Source organism: Cyrtonyx montezumae, unplaced genomic scaffold (assembly GCF_038088225.1).
Source record: "Cyrtonyx montezumae isolate F1298 unplaced genomic scaffold, pur_monq_1.0 scaffold_29, whole genome shotgun sequence".
Taxonomy (NCBI): domain Eukaryota; kingdom Metazoa; phylum Chordata; class Aves; order Galliformes; family Odontophoridae; genus Cyrtonyx; species Cyrtonyx montezumae.
The window spans coordinates 2,412,904-2,427,740 of NW_027072033.1; the positions used below are offsets into that span (position 1 = coordinate 2,412,904).

Below are 14,837 nucleotides of genomic sequence, written 5' to 3' on the forward strand. Positions count from 1 at the left end.
CACCAAATGTAATTGCAAAGCTCACTGCTGTCATGAGTCACTGACTGGCATGAATAAGGAATGCTCAGAAAAAAAACTATTTCAGTGGCCTACCAGAGGTGGGTGTACTCTCATGTTTTTATTTCTGCAGAAGTAGGTGTAAATAATCATTTCTCTGCTGACTGCCTGTTATCTTGTAGCTGGAATTTTTACCATAAAAGATTTATTGTCTTGATGTCAGTTAAGATGTATATTGACAAAAAATTCTTGCCTCACTGAAAATCATTTTTACTGATAAATCAGAAAAGAGTGACAGCTTGAATGAGAACAGTTTTGGCCCATGCAAATACTAGAGTAGTGTTTTGTTCAGTCCAGATATTGTTTTTCCCTTTTTATTATTGTTTGACTACATTACACAGCACCTGCTTAGAATTTAACATTACAGAATATTCCAATATAATTCTAATATAATTTTATTTGATTATTAGAATAAACAGTTAAGCAGAAAACTTTAAGTTATATATTGCAGTGTTTCATTTTCTAAATAATGTATCATTGTCATTCATTTCATCTTGCTCTTGAAAATAACATTTGAAGTATTAAAAAACAAAGAAGTCTGGTATATGCAGACTTCCCAGTGTTCTTTGTATGTTTTCAAATAAACCTTTCTTCGCAAGTAATTTAAAAAAAAAACAAAAACCTCCATAGTTGTTCTGTTTTGAATTCAAGTACTTATCTCTGACCTTTGCTAAAACTTGTAAAATCACAAGGAGATAAGCATGAAAGAAATCATGTGCTGTTCAAGTACTTAAAGTCCAGGGAAAGGCACTGAAGTAGAAAGGGAGATTAACAGAAGGGGAGTGAGGCCAAGCCATGCTGTGTTGGTAGAATACGGATTAGCAAGCAGACTGTAACAGGAAAGAACTTAGCAGTGTTTATTTTGAGTTCGAGACAGCCCCAGAACGCAGAGAGATACAACAGGATCCCAGCAGAGAAGAGGTGCAAGAAAGACAGAAGAGGTATTATGCATGGAGAATTGTAGCTTCATTTTCCAATGAAGCAGCCTTTAAGAACCACAAGGAGTTACAGATGGATAACACTAGCTAGAAAATAGGATACTCTAGTTAAATGCAGAAGGAAAAAATGTGAACTTTATGAAAGAAATATCAAAAAACTGGTGCCTTAGAGATGTTTAAATATTTTGTGGTAGTGATGTAAATCTGTCTGGCAGATGTACAACATGAATGAACATTCAGGAATTGCTTAGAAGTCAGTGAGTAAATATATCTCTGTGGATTATTACTATGTTTCACACAGATAATTAGAGAAGCGTAGAACGTTAGTAGAAATTCTTGGCTTTCCTAGGTAGGCTGTCAAAATACATGGTTCAGAGGCACTTGCTGAGGTAGAAGGAGTAAACTGGAGGTTTGTATTGTTTGTTTTGATTCTTTATCTTTCTTTCTCTTGGCGTAGAGGGAGCTGGGTGTCCTGTCACTCACTGGAGAGGAGACGAAACTGTGTACAGACCTGAGTTCTCAGGAATCAGCTCTGCTGAATCTGCTGCCATGCAGTTCCCCGTGCTGCTGTTACTTTCCCTGCCACTACTTAACTTAATGCTCGAACCAGCTGGAGCTCAGTTCCCTCGCCAGTGCACTACCATCGAGTCTCTGAGAAGCGGCATGTGTTGCCCAGATTATTTCCCTGTGTTTGGGCCTGGTTCCGACCAGTGTGGAGTGTCTACAGGGAGGGGCCGGTGTGTGCAGGTGACAGTAGACTCACGACCCCATGGCCCACAGTACATCCATGATGGGAGGGATGACCGCGAGCAATGGCCCATACGCTTCTTCAACCAAACCTGCAGGTGCAGTGGTAACTTCTCTGGTTACAACTGTGGGTCATGTCGCCCTGGATGGACTGGACCTACCTGTAGCCAGCGAATCAATATAGGTAAGAGCATCAGAAATATGACATGAGAACTGTCTGTTGGCATTTTGATTTTAAATGCACCTAGATTATCTTTTTCCTTTGAAACATAAAATGCCCCTTATATTTATATGAAATATACTATAGGTGTTATTAAGCCAGCTGTTTAAAGAGCTGTCTGACTTGTATACAAAGCACTTGCACTGACAACACAATTAAAAGAAGAAACAAAACCTGTAGTCAGTGCAAGACCAAGCCCATTAGCAAATAGAACAGATTCATGTTTAAGATCTTGTATTCTTCAGAATTATTTAATAGTAAAACAATATGTATAGACATCTGTGTGTGCTTGTGAGTATATTGAAGAATACATATCTATATACCATGATCAATATGTTATAAATACTTTAAGCTTGATAACAGCTCTTCAGATTTGTAGTCTCTTAATACATTTCCAGTCTATGCACCTCACATTGAAAATTTTTACTTACCTAATTGCTACTAACATCTTTAAAAGCTTTAACAAAAGGCTATAAGCTATTCAGATGAAACAGATCAGAAAAATACTGAATATTGTTGGCAGATTATTAAAAAAAAAAAAAAACACAAAAACACATGATATCAGATCTTTGTTCATAACTCAAATCTATATGAATGAACAATATTTTATTGCTTATCAGTTGAAGTTTAAAGATGATATTGAAAACCTGTAAAATTCATAATCCCTCAAATGGATGGTGACATTGACAAGATTGACAAGAAACAACAGGTCTCTGACATAAATGTGCAATGCATCTTGCAGAACCAAAATTCAGCACTGCTATTATTTTCACAATATAGGAAATACTCCATTAATGTGAGCATGTTCCCACAACAATTAGCAAAGTTTGCCAATTCAAATATTAATAATCATGTTTCTTTAAAACATCTGATAGAGGGCTCTGGGAAAGGCCTTAAGATTTTATTCGTCCTTTGAGCTTCAAAAAGCAAACGACACAGCAGAAAGCATGACTCATGGATTCAAGTGGCTCAGTCAAGTAGAACTCTTTGATTCTCTTAGCCCATTCCCATTAACAGTGATGACAACTCTGAAAAGTAACAAAACAAATAAAAAAAGCACACAGAAACTCAGAATAGTAAATCTGAATAGTAAATCTAGTAAACTAAAAGTAACTGTGAATGATGTAAGTGCATTTTTTACTTTATTTTTCTCTAAAATATTAAGCAAATCACATTTATCATGCATAACAATGCTAATTTAAATATGAGAACTTAAGTTCTTATTATGCTTTATGTTTCAATCTTCTTTCACATCATCTGCCCATCCATACAGCTGGCCTCTGTTGCTTAGACATTAGAAATAATTACTGGATTATTTTGACATGTCCGTATAAAATAGCTGTAAATTGATTTTTAGTACCTTCATATCTTGTAAATTCATGCCTAAATTTAACAGTAGTCCAAAACTTTTATTGTGAAGGATCATACATGTATTTTGGAAAAACTATTATGTTAAGATACGTGCATAAATTAAATTTGGATTGTAATTTTTAGTTTACTACTTGAAGTCAGCATCAAAAAAATATCAATTACAGTCTGCAAGCAGAAAAGCATGTTCTTCAGGATTCAGAGTCACTGGATGAAATTCTCACTTCAGAACATTTCTATAAATTTCAGTGAGGCTAAAGTACCCTTCACTGAATAAACTTCATTAATTCACTTTTTTTTTTTTTTTTATTCATGCTGGAGGCATACTGTTTCTTTTATCAATATAAACTCATTTGGCTAATACAGATTGCACAGTAAATTTAATAATGAATATGAGTGCACTGTGAAGAACAGCTTTGTGGTTTTTTATCTCAGTTTCGGTCTAAACATAGCATGAAATCTTCTCAGCCCTGTGAGACTGCTATTGAAGTGACTGTTCCCTTTCTGATACTCTGACATTTCAAAAAGTCAGCTGCTTCTCTCTTTTGTAATTTTCTCAGTATATATGTGTATGAAAATAATTTAAAATATGTAGGTCACTCCACAGATAATGCGTCCTACGTATTTCCATGGGAACTACAACAGACACAAGGAGCACAATAACTCTATTGAACAGAGCAATAGAAGTAGGAAGTATTACTTTCAGAACAGCCATCATAGTTTGGGGATATAACCACTAACACATAGCTACTTTTAACAATAGCAGATAATAACATACAAAAGGGAAGAATAAGGTTTCTGGCTTTGTTTTCATTCAAATTAACCATTCTGATAATAGCATTTTCAATTTATACACTGATCTGCCCCAGCAAAATCTGGAGGAATGCTTGAAGAAAAAGGAACTTACTCAGATTTATTAGGAACAAAACAAATCAGTCTTGTGGCATCATCCTTCAGTTTCCAGGTCTGTGTTAATTTTTTTTTCTCTATCCTTTCAGTCAGAAGGAATCTTTTGGATCTTAGTACAGAAGAGAGGAGGCGTTTTGTGAATGCTCTTCACCAAGCCAAGGTGACAATCCACCCTGATATTGTCATTGCCACAAGGAGACGTGAAGAAATATTTGGACCAGATGGCAACACACCACAGTTTGAGAACATTTCCATTTATAACTACTTTGTGTGGTCTCACTATTATTCTGTCAGGAAGACTTTCCTTGGTGCAGGACAGCAGAGCTTTGAAAGAGTTGATTTCTCTCATGAGGGACCAGCTTTCGTCACATGGCACAGGTATCATCTACTGCAACTCGAAAGAGACATGCAGGTAAGGTTAGCATTAATGCTGAGTTGTGTGTTCATACTGTGCTTTGTATGGAAGAATTTTGTATTCTCATATTATTCCATAATAGACAAAAATTATAGCAGCTTTTTTATATTTTGAAATCATTTTGTTCCAATTTCAGTATCAAAAAAGTTATAACAAACTTACTAGAATGCATTTAAGTTTTAGGCAGACATAAGAATGCTAATAGTAATAAAATTTCAATTGAAGTAAAGGAAAAACACAAGTAATTTAAAACTCAGTATGAAAATGTAGACATATTCTGGACCAGCCCATAGAAACGATTTTATTGGACTAAAAAATTAATTGCTAGTTTTGTACCAGGGTCACAATTCTTGACTAACTAAACTAATCAAAACAGCAGAAATTCTGAAGAAAAGTATTGCAGAGATTCTGAATCCCATATTATTTCTTTAATTAGTGCAACTGGTTAAAGCAATTAATGTTTCCTTTCATAAGTAAGTGGTTCTCTTGTTTCTCTTTGCACAGAATTTTTTATAAAAATAATATTATACTGATTATCACTCTTTTTAAAGAAGAGAAAATGAGTTTTCAAGGTCCTGGTTAAATGGCCCATATAATTACTTCACATATTTCCACTAGCTTAAGAGCTAACACTTTCAGGTTCTGGTGGGTCAAATTCCCTTCAAAACTAAAATTCATATATGATATCACTGGCATTTCATTATGTAGAAGCCCAGAGGAGTTCCAAATCTTGATGACAATTATTGCATATGTTTGTAAACTAGATCATTAGTTAAACTGAATTGGCTGGTCAACACATGCTGGTGAATACATACTGGAAATGAGGGAAAGCTCCAGAATTGTTAAATTCCATGCCATCCTAGAACCAAACAATAACAGTTTAAATGATCAGTATTCCTTTTCCTTCCAACACCTCCTCAGTTTTTCCACAACTGGCTTACTTTTTCAGTGTGCTGCAAATATAACTGCTGTTGTCAGGCCTTTAAAATATTTGGAAAAACTGGGGTATGAGTATTAAATGATGTTTCTTACTGCTAACAATATGATTTCCTGGAAGAGGGGATCTTATTAGGGGAGCATTTGAGATTCAGTTCAACAGTCTTAAGAATTTGTTTTGGTGAACAGGCGAAGAAATCTAAGTGAAAAACTACTGAAATCTTATCTATAACTTTTCTTCTTTCCACAAAGCAGGACTCTGGTTCTTTTTAAGATATATTTAACAAATTTATAAAATACCTCTAGCAGTATATATCATAGATGCCTGTGGCAGATTCATCATAGAATCCTAGAATCATACAATGGCCTGGGTTGAAAAGGACCTCAAATGTCATCTAGTTTTCACCCCCCATGCCAACCACTAGACCAGGGTGCTCAGAACCACATCCAGCCTTGCCTTGAATGCCTCCAGGGATAGGGCATCCGCAACCTCTGTGGATAACCTGTTCCAGTGTGTCAGCACCCTTTGAGTGAAAAACTTCCAACTAACATCTAACCTAAATCTCTCATCTTAGTTTAAAACCATTCCTCTTTGTCCTATCATTATCAACCCATGTAAATAGAGATTTATTAGTACCACACTTATGTGTTTTAGAATATGCTACAGGACCCCACTTTCAGCCTTCCATACTGGAACTTTGCAACAGGACAAAACACATGTGATATCTGCTCAGATGACTTGATGGGAGCTAGAAGCAATTTTGATGTCTCTCTGATCAGCCAGAATTCAATCTTCTCACAGTGGCGTGTGCTGTGTGAAAGTATAGAAGACTATGATAGCTTGGGAACCATTTGTAACAGTAAGTATGACTAGTGAAGGACGTTTGGAGAAAACATTCCTCTAATAATATTTTACATGGCAATGGATCTATCCAGATAAAAGAAAAAAAAAAAAAAGGCTTGAAGTGTCTTTTGGATACTTTTGACTCAAGATTCACACATCAGTCTGCTGATAGAACAAAGAGTTATCACCCGTCTTTCACTGAAGTATTAAATAGCTTGTAACTCAGAGTCAAATGTTTTGATTCCACTTCTTAAGAAATTACATAATCATAGAATCATTTGATTTTGAAGGGTCCATTAAAGGTCATCTTGTCCAAATTCCCTGCAATTAGTGGGGACATCTACATCTAGATCAGCTTTCTCAGAGCCCTGTACAGACTGACTTTGAATGTCTCCAGGAGCAGAGAATCCACCAGCTCTCTGGGCAAACATTTTTCAGTGCTTCTCTACTATCAAAATTATAAAACTATCAAAATTTCTCATTATCAAAAGAAACTTTTTCCTTAGATCCAGTCTAAATCTCTCCCATTTTAGTTTGAAACCTTTTTCCCTTGTTCTGTCACAACGAACCCATCCAATGAGTCTGTCCCCTCTCTTTCTTGTAGTTCCCATTCAGGTACTGAAGAGCTGCTATCAGGTCACCTCAGAGCTTTCTCTTCTCCAGGATGAACAGCCCCAGCTCTCTCAGCCTGTCCTTGTAGTAGATGTGTACCTCCTTAAGCAGTGCCTGCTTACCCCTTGTGCCATGTATAATTTAAAATGGCAGTGTCAAGTTTTAACCTATCCTTATCCTTTTTTCTTACTTTTCCTCTTACAACCCTCACAATTTACTGTTTCTAAGCAGAAAAAATATGTAAATACATACATTAGCTATGTTGAGTGTGTTTTGACTATGAAGATTACAGAATCTTATTACAGTTAACTACAAGAGCTAAAAAATAAATTTCTGCATGGAAATTGAGTATTATATAATATATCATTACTACAATTTATTAATTAGTAATACTAAATTAAATGCCTCCCTCTCTATCTATAATTCTTTCCCCAGCTACACTATCGGAATGTCCTCAAAATATTGTTCTAGTTCTTATTAGGAGATCACGTGGAAAAACTATAGGAAATTTTCTGAAAACACTTATAAAACCACAAATTTCAGTAAGAGGGTCTAGATGCTTTCTGAAATTACTTGTGCCGTGTACTAGCGCACAGATTACCACACAGAAGCTTATGAGGATTCACGTTATTTTCCTGAGAGAAGAATCTGACTTTCTGGTTTAGTTTAAAAGTCATTTGTATGATCTTATTTTTTTTTCCCCCTCCACAATTCAGTCGTTAGAAGGATGCATTCTTTCCTCAAGTTCTCTTCATAATTTTTGGTTTTTTACTTCTCTCCACTGCCAGGCACTGAGGGTGGTCCCATCCGCAGAAATCCTGCTGGAAATGTTGCACGGCCTATGGTACAACGTCTCCCAGAGCCTGAGGATGTTGCTCTGTGTTTGGAAGTTGGTATATTTGATACCCCTCCTTTTTATTCCAATTCAACAGACAGTTTCCGTAACACAGTAGAAGGTAAGTACTGCGAACAAAAGGACCTGAAACAACTCCAAATATTTCTGGGGAGCAGACAACATTTTTCCTGTTGAAAGTGAACTTGAAGACAGCTTAAAGGATACTTACGAATACACTGTTCTTAGAATACACTGTTCTAAGAAGTATTAAAGTAAATAACCCTGGATTAATTACTGGATAATTATTCTAAGTAAATTGATAGTGTAGGTCAGTTCTTCATTTGTATAAAATCTTTAAAAATGTGTCACTGGTGTACTAAGTAGAATCTAGCTGAGATCCATCCTGAGTACAATTCTCCTAGAAATAGCTTGCTGTAAAGGAGAACAGAGAGCCTTTAACCACAAAAAGATGAAGAGGCCTTATTATTCTTAAGCAAGTCAAATGTGCTCACAGAATCTATTCTTGTATGTTAATTATAGCAAACAAAAGAAAGAAAAAGCCTTGGAGTTGCATTGAAGTAGCAGTAGTTGAGGTCTCCTTGATTAGCTGCTAGACATACTGGTAGACAGGTCAGGCCTTCTTTCTCAGCCATACAGCTCTGTCCTTCCTCAAATTCTACACTTTTAAAACAAAATTTTCAGTCACTGGGATACGGACATTCATATCCCAGCATAGAAACCAGCTTAAAGATTTGAGCCACATTATTCACCCAGCACCCTGGTGCTTGCTTCTGCACTTTGATAATCCAGACTTTTTAAATGGAAAGACTTTTACAAAGAATTTTGAAATTTATGAGAAGAGTTTATGAAATGACAGTTTTGATCACTGTCTAACCTCATCCAAATATTCTGGCTCTCTTGAAGAAGCATCATTCATATGACAGAGGAGGATCTCCCCCATTTTCTTGCTTTTGGAGAACAGAACCAAATATCCATAACCAATCTTTTAAGTATATATTGACATTTAGAATGCTTATCTGAAAAGTGTGTGCTCAGTTTCTAAAAATGGCATCAGCCCATTTTATTGTACAGATCTGTCTGTGGAAATTGACCTGCTTGACTACAGGAGTTTTTCAGAATGCTTCAGATCTTGACCTATGGCACTGGAATTACCAGGTGGTGGATACTGACAGTGTTTTGTAGGGGGACTTCTTTGAAAAAAAAAAAAGAAAAAGTGTGCGAAGCTCTCTAGAATGTTCTAGAAGAATACAAGGAAATAATGGGTAAAAATGTAACAGCTGGCAAATTAGAGTAGAAGGTAGAATCTTGAAACATAATCCCACAATCAAAAGCTATGTCAGTTACACTGTGAGATGTTTGGGTTCAAAATATAAAACTTCATCTTCCTGTTATTATGTGCTTTATTTTGGCTGTTTTTACTTTAGATCCCTGCAGCCTTGCACTCCACATTCTCAGCATTCTTTCTTAAAGCATATTTCAGTCTGAAAGTTGCACATGGGAATTATGCTTGGGAATTATGCATCCTAGGGACATTTCTCAAATGCCAGGAGATGGAGGATAAGCTACTCATTTATGTCAAACAAGGCAGCACAACAACATGAAATCATTTCAGAGAAAAAATAATATCCAGTTGGGACTGCAGCTTCCAAACAGAATGTTTACTGGGATATTTTGTGTTGTTCTTTGTTTGAATATTCAGGGTACAGTGATCCTTCAGGGAAATATGACCCAGCAGTTCGAAGCCTTCACAACCTGGCCCATCTATTTTTGAATGGAACAGGAGGTCAAACTCATTTATCACCAAATGATCCCATTTTTGTCCTCCTGCACACCTTTACAGATGCTGTTTTTGATGAGTGGCTGAGAAGGTATTCTGCTGGTAAGATGTGTTCATGGATGTAGAAGGGAGGGGAGGTTGTCAGTCTTTGTAGTTGCAAGATGTCAGCAGTTTTTTGTGGAACAGAAAGATACCTCTAAGCTCAGGAGAGAGGACTTGAATTCTAGCAGTTAGTAAAGTTAATGAAGGCAGAGTAATAGCAAGTGAGCTTGCTTCCTCACCCCTCTGATATAAATTTTCAAATCACTATGTGTGAAGAGACTTGAACACAGATACCAGGCATAATTCGACAAAGTGTGCAAAAGAATTATCTCTGACAGTGTAACCATCTAAGTTCAAAACACTGTAGAGTTTCAGTGTTAGCCCTTAAAGTTTGGGGTAAAAATTTGCATTTCCTCCTAACAGACAAAATCAGTTCTCTTGCACATCCTCATCATTGATTCTGACCACATTTTTCATTCATTACTAGAATTACAGTACCATATTCACATCTATAGCTACTCCTCTCTAGACATTTCATATCTAAATAATAACTGTTGTAACTGTTGCTGACCTTTCTTCTTATTCTGAAACGCAGAAAGAAAGGAAATGAAAGAAATAGTGAAAGAAATGAAAGAATAGTGAAAGAAATAGGGGGGGGGTGAAGGAGGTGAAGGAGAAGGATGGGAAGAGAAGAGAAGAAAGAAGATTCTCAAAAGCCCTGAGTTACTATTTCAAAAATAAAAAATAATAAAATAAATAAAATAAAATAAAATGCTGCAAACGATATAATGATTTTGATTTTATTTACAGAAGTGTGATTTAAATTTCTTATTTAGATATCTCAACATATCCCCTGGAGAATGCCCCTATTGGACATAACCGGGAGTACAACATGGTGCCTTTTTGGCCTCCAGTTACCAATAATGAGATGTTTGTTACTGCACCAGAAAACCTGGGATACAGCTATGACATTGAGTGGCCAGGTAAACTGTTTAACCTAGGTGTTAACTCATTTGTTTTTCATCAAGTCTTTCTTAAAGTTTATATACCATACAATAAAGTTTGTTCAGATTACACAAACAATATTTGATGGCTTTGTAAAGGTCTATTTCTATTTGTTCATCTGGTCTAACAAACCAGTTATGTTTGAGATTTAGTACAAATTGTTAGCTAATCATTACAAACATCTCCCACTACCCACCAGAGTTTCTGAGGAAGTTCTTATTTAGATCTAACATTTGCACCATGTCCTTATTTCTATTTCATGTGTCTTCCTTAAGTTACTTGAAAGAATGCAAACCAGATAGCAGAAGAGAGGTCCAGGCCCATTTCTCACATTTTGGAACAAAAATTCAACCAAAATTTCAGTTAGTTCTAATTCAGAACTCAATAAATCATGACACTTATTGTGATTTGACCCATCCTTTTAATGGCATTTACTTTTAATTACTTTATCTTATGCTTTCCTTCCTCTAGGTCGTGCTCTCCGTATAACAGAAATGATAACTATTGCAATAGTGACCGCACTCGTTCTTGTTGCAATTATCTTTGCTGCTGCTGCATGCATTGTACGTGTCAAGAAAAATAGAGATGAATTGCACCAGCCTCTTCTCACTGATCAGTATCAACACTACTCAGATGACTATGATGGCATAGCAACACCAAGCCAGTCTGTCGTATGAAGCAATGGCACTTTTTACTTGTGACTAAAACTGATTATTTTGTTGTACTTTTAAATGTTTGACATCCAACTGCTTTAAAATAAAGAGCATTAACTATCAGCTGTCTTGATATATTTGTTTCAAGCTTCAACTCTACCCTCATCACACTCGGGCATCAATAAATGATCTTTTGAAATGCTAATTCTATGTTCATTCATTTCACTCATTCTCCAGGGCTCACCAACAGGCTTTCTCACACATATTTCTGAAAAGATCTGGTAAAATTTAATAACATCATGACATGTCATTTGACTTAATTTAGCCTTTATACCAAGGTTTGCAGGGTATTTTTGTGAAAGTATAAGGCAAAGTCTAGAATGGGACTGAGCAATTGCAGAGCTGAGTAGCAAAGGCAACTTGATTCAAAAGCACAATCTAAAATGTAAGTCAGACTTCTCATCTAGATGAGCAGAAACGTGCGTACAATACACTCGGCATAGAGCTACAAGGGGACACTGAGAGGAATGTTATGCCTGAAATCCATCATTCCCTTTTGAATATCCAGTGCTTTTGGGCGTCTTTGTAGAAAAAGATCACCACCAAGAAGCCACTCCAACACTTGGACACTTCAGCCCTGCATTCATACATAATTGCTTGAAAAATTAATCCCTTTGAAAGGACAGCTGTTAGCAGCTTTTTTTCTATTATAATTATATATATAATTATATATATAATATAATAATCTATATTGTATATATTATAATATTCTATATCTATTATATTATTAATAATTATTGTTATTTTTATTCACTCCATTAGTCACTTTGTCTCTCCTATTATCTCCTTGACAGATTACGTTCTCCTCAGCAATGAGAGAAATTAATTCAGTTCCTTCCTCTCAAGAGAATTTAAAGTTAAACAACTTGTATTTTAACAGAAGTCCCTTGGTATAAGGCTGAAAATTAAATTGGAAAAACTGTCATATTCAACTGTTATTGAACATATTTTGCCAAAATCTCTGTATTCATGAGCCAGCAGGAGAGTAACAATCTGAGGCCTTGTCAACGGTTTGCGGGCCAGTTTGACCCGGTACTGTGACGATTGAGGCAGAGGACCCACAGGCCCTCACCCTGGGGAAGAGGAAGGGGGAAGGGGAAAAAGGAGAAGGGAGATGGGTCTAGGAACAAAACAGCGGCAACGATCTGAGGAGAAAAGCTAATTTACTAAATAAGATATCAGAAAGCAAAATAACACAAGATAATACATTATAATTGGAATTGAGGCTAATGAAAAATAAAATGAGCAAGAGAGATTGTTCAATAAATCGAAGGCCTTACGCTAATGCTGAAGGCGGACGGCTGCAACAAACACCCACTGCTGAGTCCATCCCGAAGGGAAGAGAGACAGTCCCGTGACCGCAGACAGTTTTTATCTTTCGCTCTGGGCGGAAACATGTAAAAATACAAAGTATTCCACAGTCCTCTGGTCCTTCCTCTCTTCTGAGACAGGCATATCAGTGACTATTGATGATCCACACAGCTAGAGCATTAACCCTTTAACTCCCAATACACTACATGATGTTATGATGTAGAATATCAGTAATATAAGAAAAATCATAAAACCATGACAGGCCTGCCTTTACATCCTGAGGAAGTGCTTAAGGAACTTGGAGTTCACACTTCACCTCCACTCTCTCATCACACTTGATTCAAGTTACCTGATCAACATCTCATGTTTGCTTATAGAATCTGAATTCATCTTTTTAATATGTAGAGACATTCCTGGGATCAGATTAATGAATCCCACACCAGGTACTCAGTCCTCTAATAATCAGACTATGAAGTTGAGCTCTTTCTTGGATTGAACTCCTATAGTAAGCAAGAACTATGCTAGCTGGTAAGTTATGAGACACAACAAAGGGCCACTCATTCCCTTCCAGCCATTCCTTCTACCTGCTGTATTAACCACTGTGTCTACAGTGACTATCAGGTGTGCTCAAAACATGCAGAGGATGCAAAGGGATATATATTTTACACCTTGACAATGTTATTAATAATAAAGAAAATACTTAAAACATAGTTTACAAACCATGACATGTGGACAACAGCAAAATGTTATGTAAGTAGCTTATATTTAGGCAGAAAAATGTAGACTGTGGCAGTCAAATCACAAAAGTAGATAGGACAACAGACTTTTGGGTTGCAATCTTGGATTTACTTACGATTTAGTGTATTAGTAAAGCAGTTACACAAGTAGTAGTTCAGATTTCATCTGAAATGCCCATTTCTGTTATTCTTGCCTGCACTGTGTTGTGACCTAAAATATCATCCTCTTTAGTTATCTCAGTGGATTAAAGTAGAGTGACCCAACATACTTTGGATCAAGGTAGGAGACCTGGATTTTTTTTCTAGCTCTGTTTCTGACCTGTTGAATGTTCTGAGGTAAGATATTTTTATCACTGTGACTCGTTTTACTCATTTATAAAATGGAGATAATAGAAATGTCATTATGGATTGCTTTTACTTCTGTGGATGAAATGTTCAGAAGCTTGATTATGGAAGGAAAATTGTATGGTAAAATCAGGTCTTTTGAAGAGGACTTCAGATAGTAAAGCCATTCAATGCTTAAAGTGAAAATGTACTCACATTTTGAGCTGGCTTGTAGTTGAAGGACTAAAAAGACTTGCCTACTAGTTGCACTGCCACACATAAATGAAGGAGGCAAGGAAAATAATTATGAAAGATTTATGAAGAGAAGAAACAGCAAGCATGGGAATTAAAGAGAAAGAATGTGGAGAACTGTGTGAGTGACACATTATTGATAAAGACTCTCACAAATCCATTCTTCAGTGACATTCTTCAGTGACTTCGGTGAATTGCACCTGGGTATAGTGACAAACATCCCTACTTGCCATTGCAGCTGATTGGTGTTTGCTCCTGAACTAATATGTCAGGAAATCTAGTTTAGACTTGAAATTTGAAACTGCCAGCAGAATTAAGAAAGGCGAAGTTGCACCAGAAAACTGATAACTTCGAGCGTTTCACTAGTTTTGTGCAGACAAGAGCAGGTAGCATAAAATCACAAAGAGAAGAAGAAACAAGAAGATTTGGAAAATATAGTAACTGAAAAGTTCTGAGTGTAGTAGTTGTGAAGGGTTTTATATCCATGGGAAGGTTTCTTAGTATAGAGGTTGTAAAACAGTTACCTGAATCGATGAAACAGTAGAATGAAGTTAATATTGCACTGATGACCACGCAAAAATCATCTGTGACATAGGAACAAGGAATTGGATTTGTTAGGGAGAAACTGAAAGAAAGTTCAGATTGGGATGTGAGCAGAGATCTCTGAAGTACTGTCAGACCGAAGCTTTCACATCAGTAAGAAACGTATGATTTATATATCACAAAGAAATTGGCAAAAAAAAAAAAAATTGAAGTGAATTGAAACCTTGGAGT

At 36.2% G+C, this 14,837-nt stretch overlaps 1 protein-coding gene across 1 annotated transcript; it reads left to right on the forward strand.

Moving 5' to 3' along the window:
- Positions 1-831: 831 nt before the first annotated feature.
- Positions 832-11,502, forward strand: TYRP1 (tyrosinase related protein 1). Its single transcript, XM_065740594.1, has 8 exons — positions 832-998; positions 1,453-1,926; positions 4,329-4,651; positions 6,246-6,450; positions 7,835-8,002; positions 9,602-9,781; positions 10,558-10,704; positions 11,198-11,502. Exons 2-8 carry the CDS (start codon positions 1,545-1,547, stop codon positions 11,401-11,403), a joined length of 1,611 nt encoding a protein of 536 aa, XP_065596666.1. The 5' UTR covers positions 832-998; positions 1,453-1,544; the 3' UTR covers positions 11,404-11,502.
- The last annotated feature ends 3,335 nt before the right edge of the window (positions 11,503-14,837 follow it).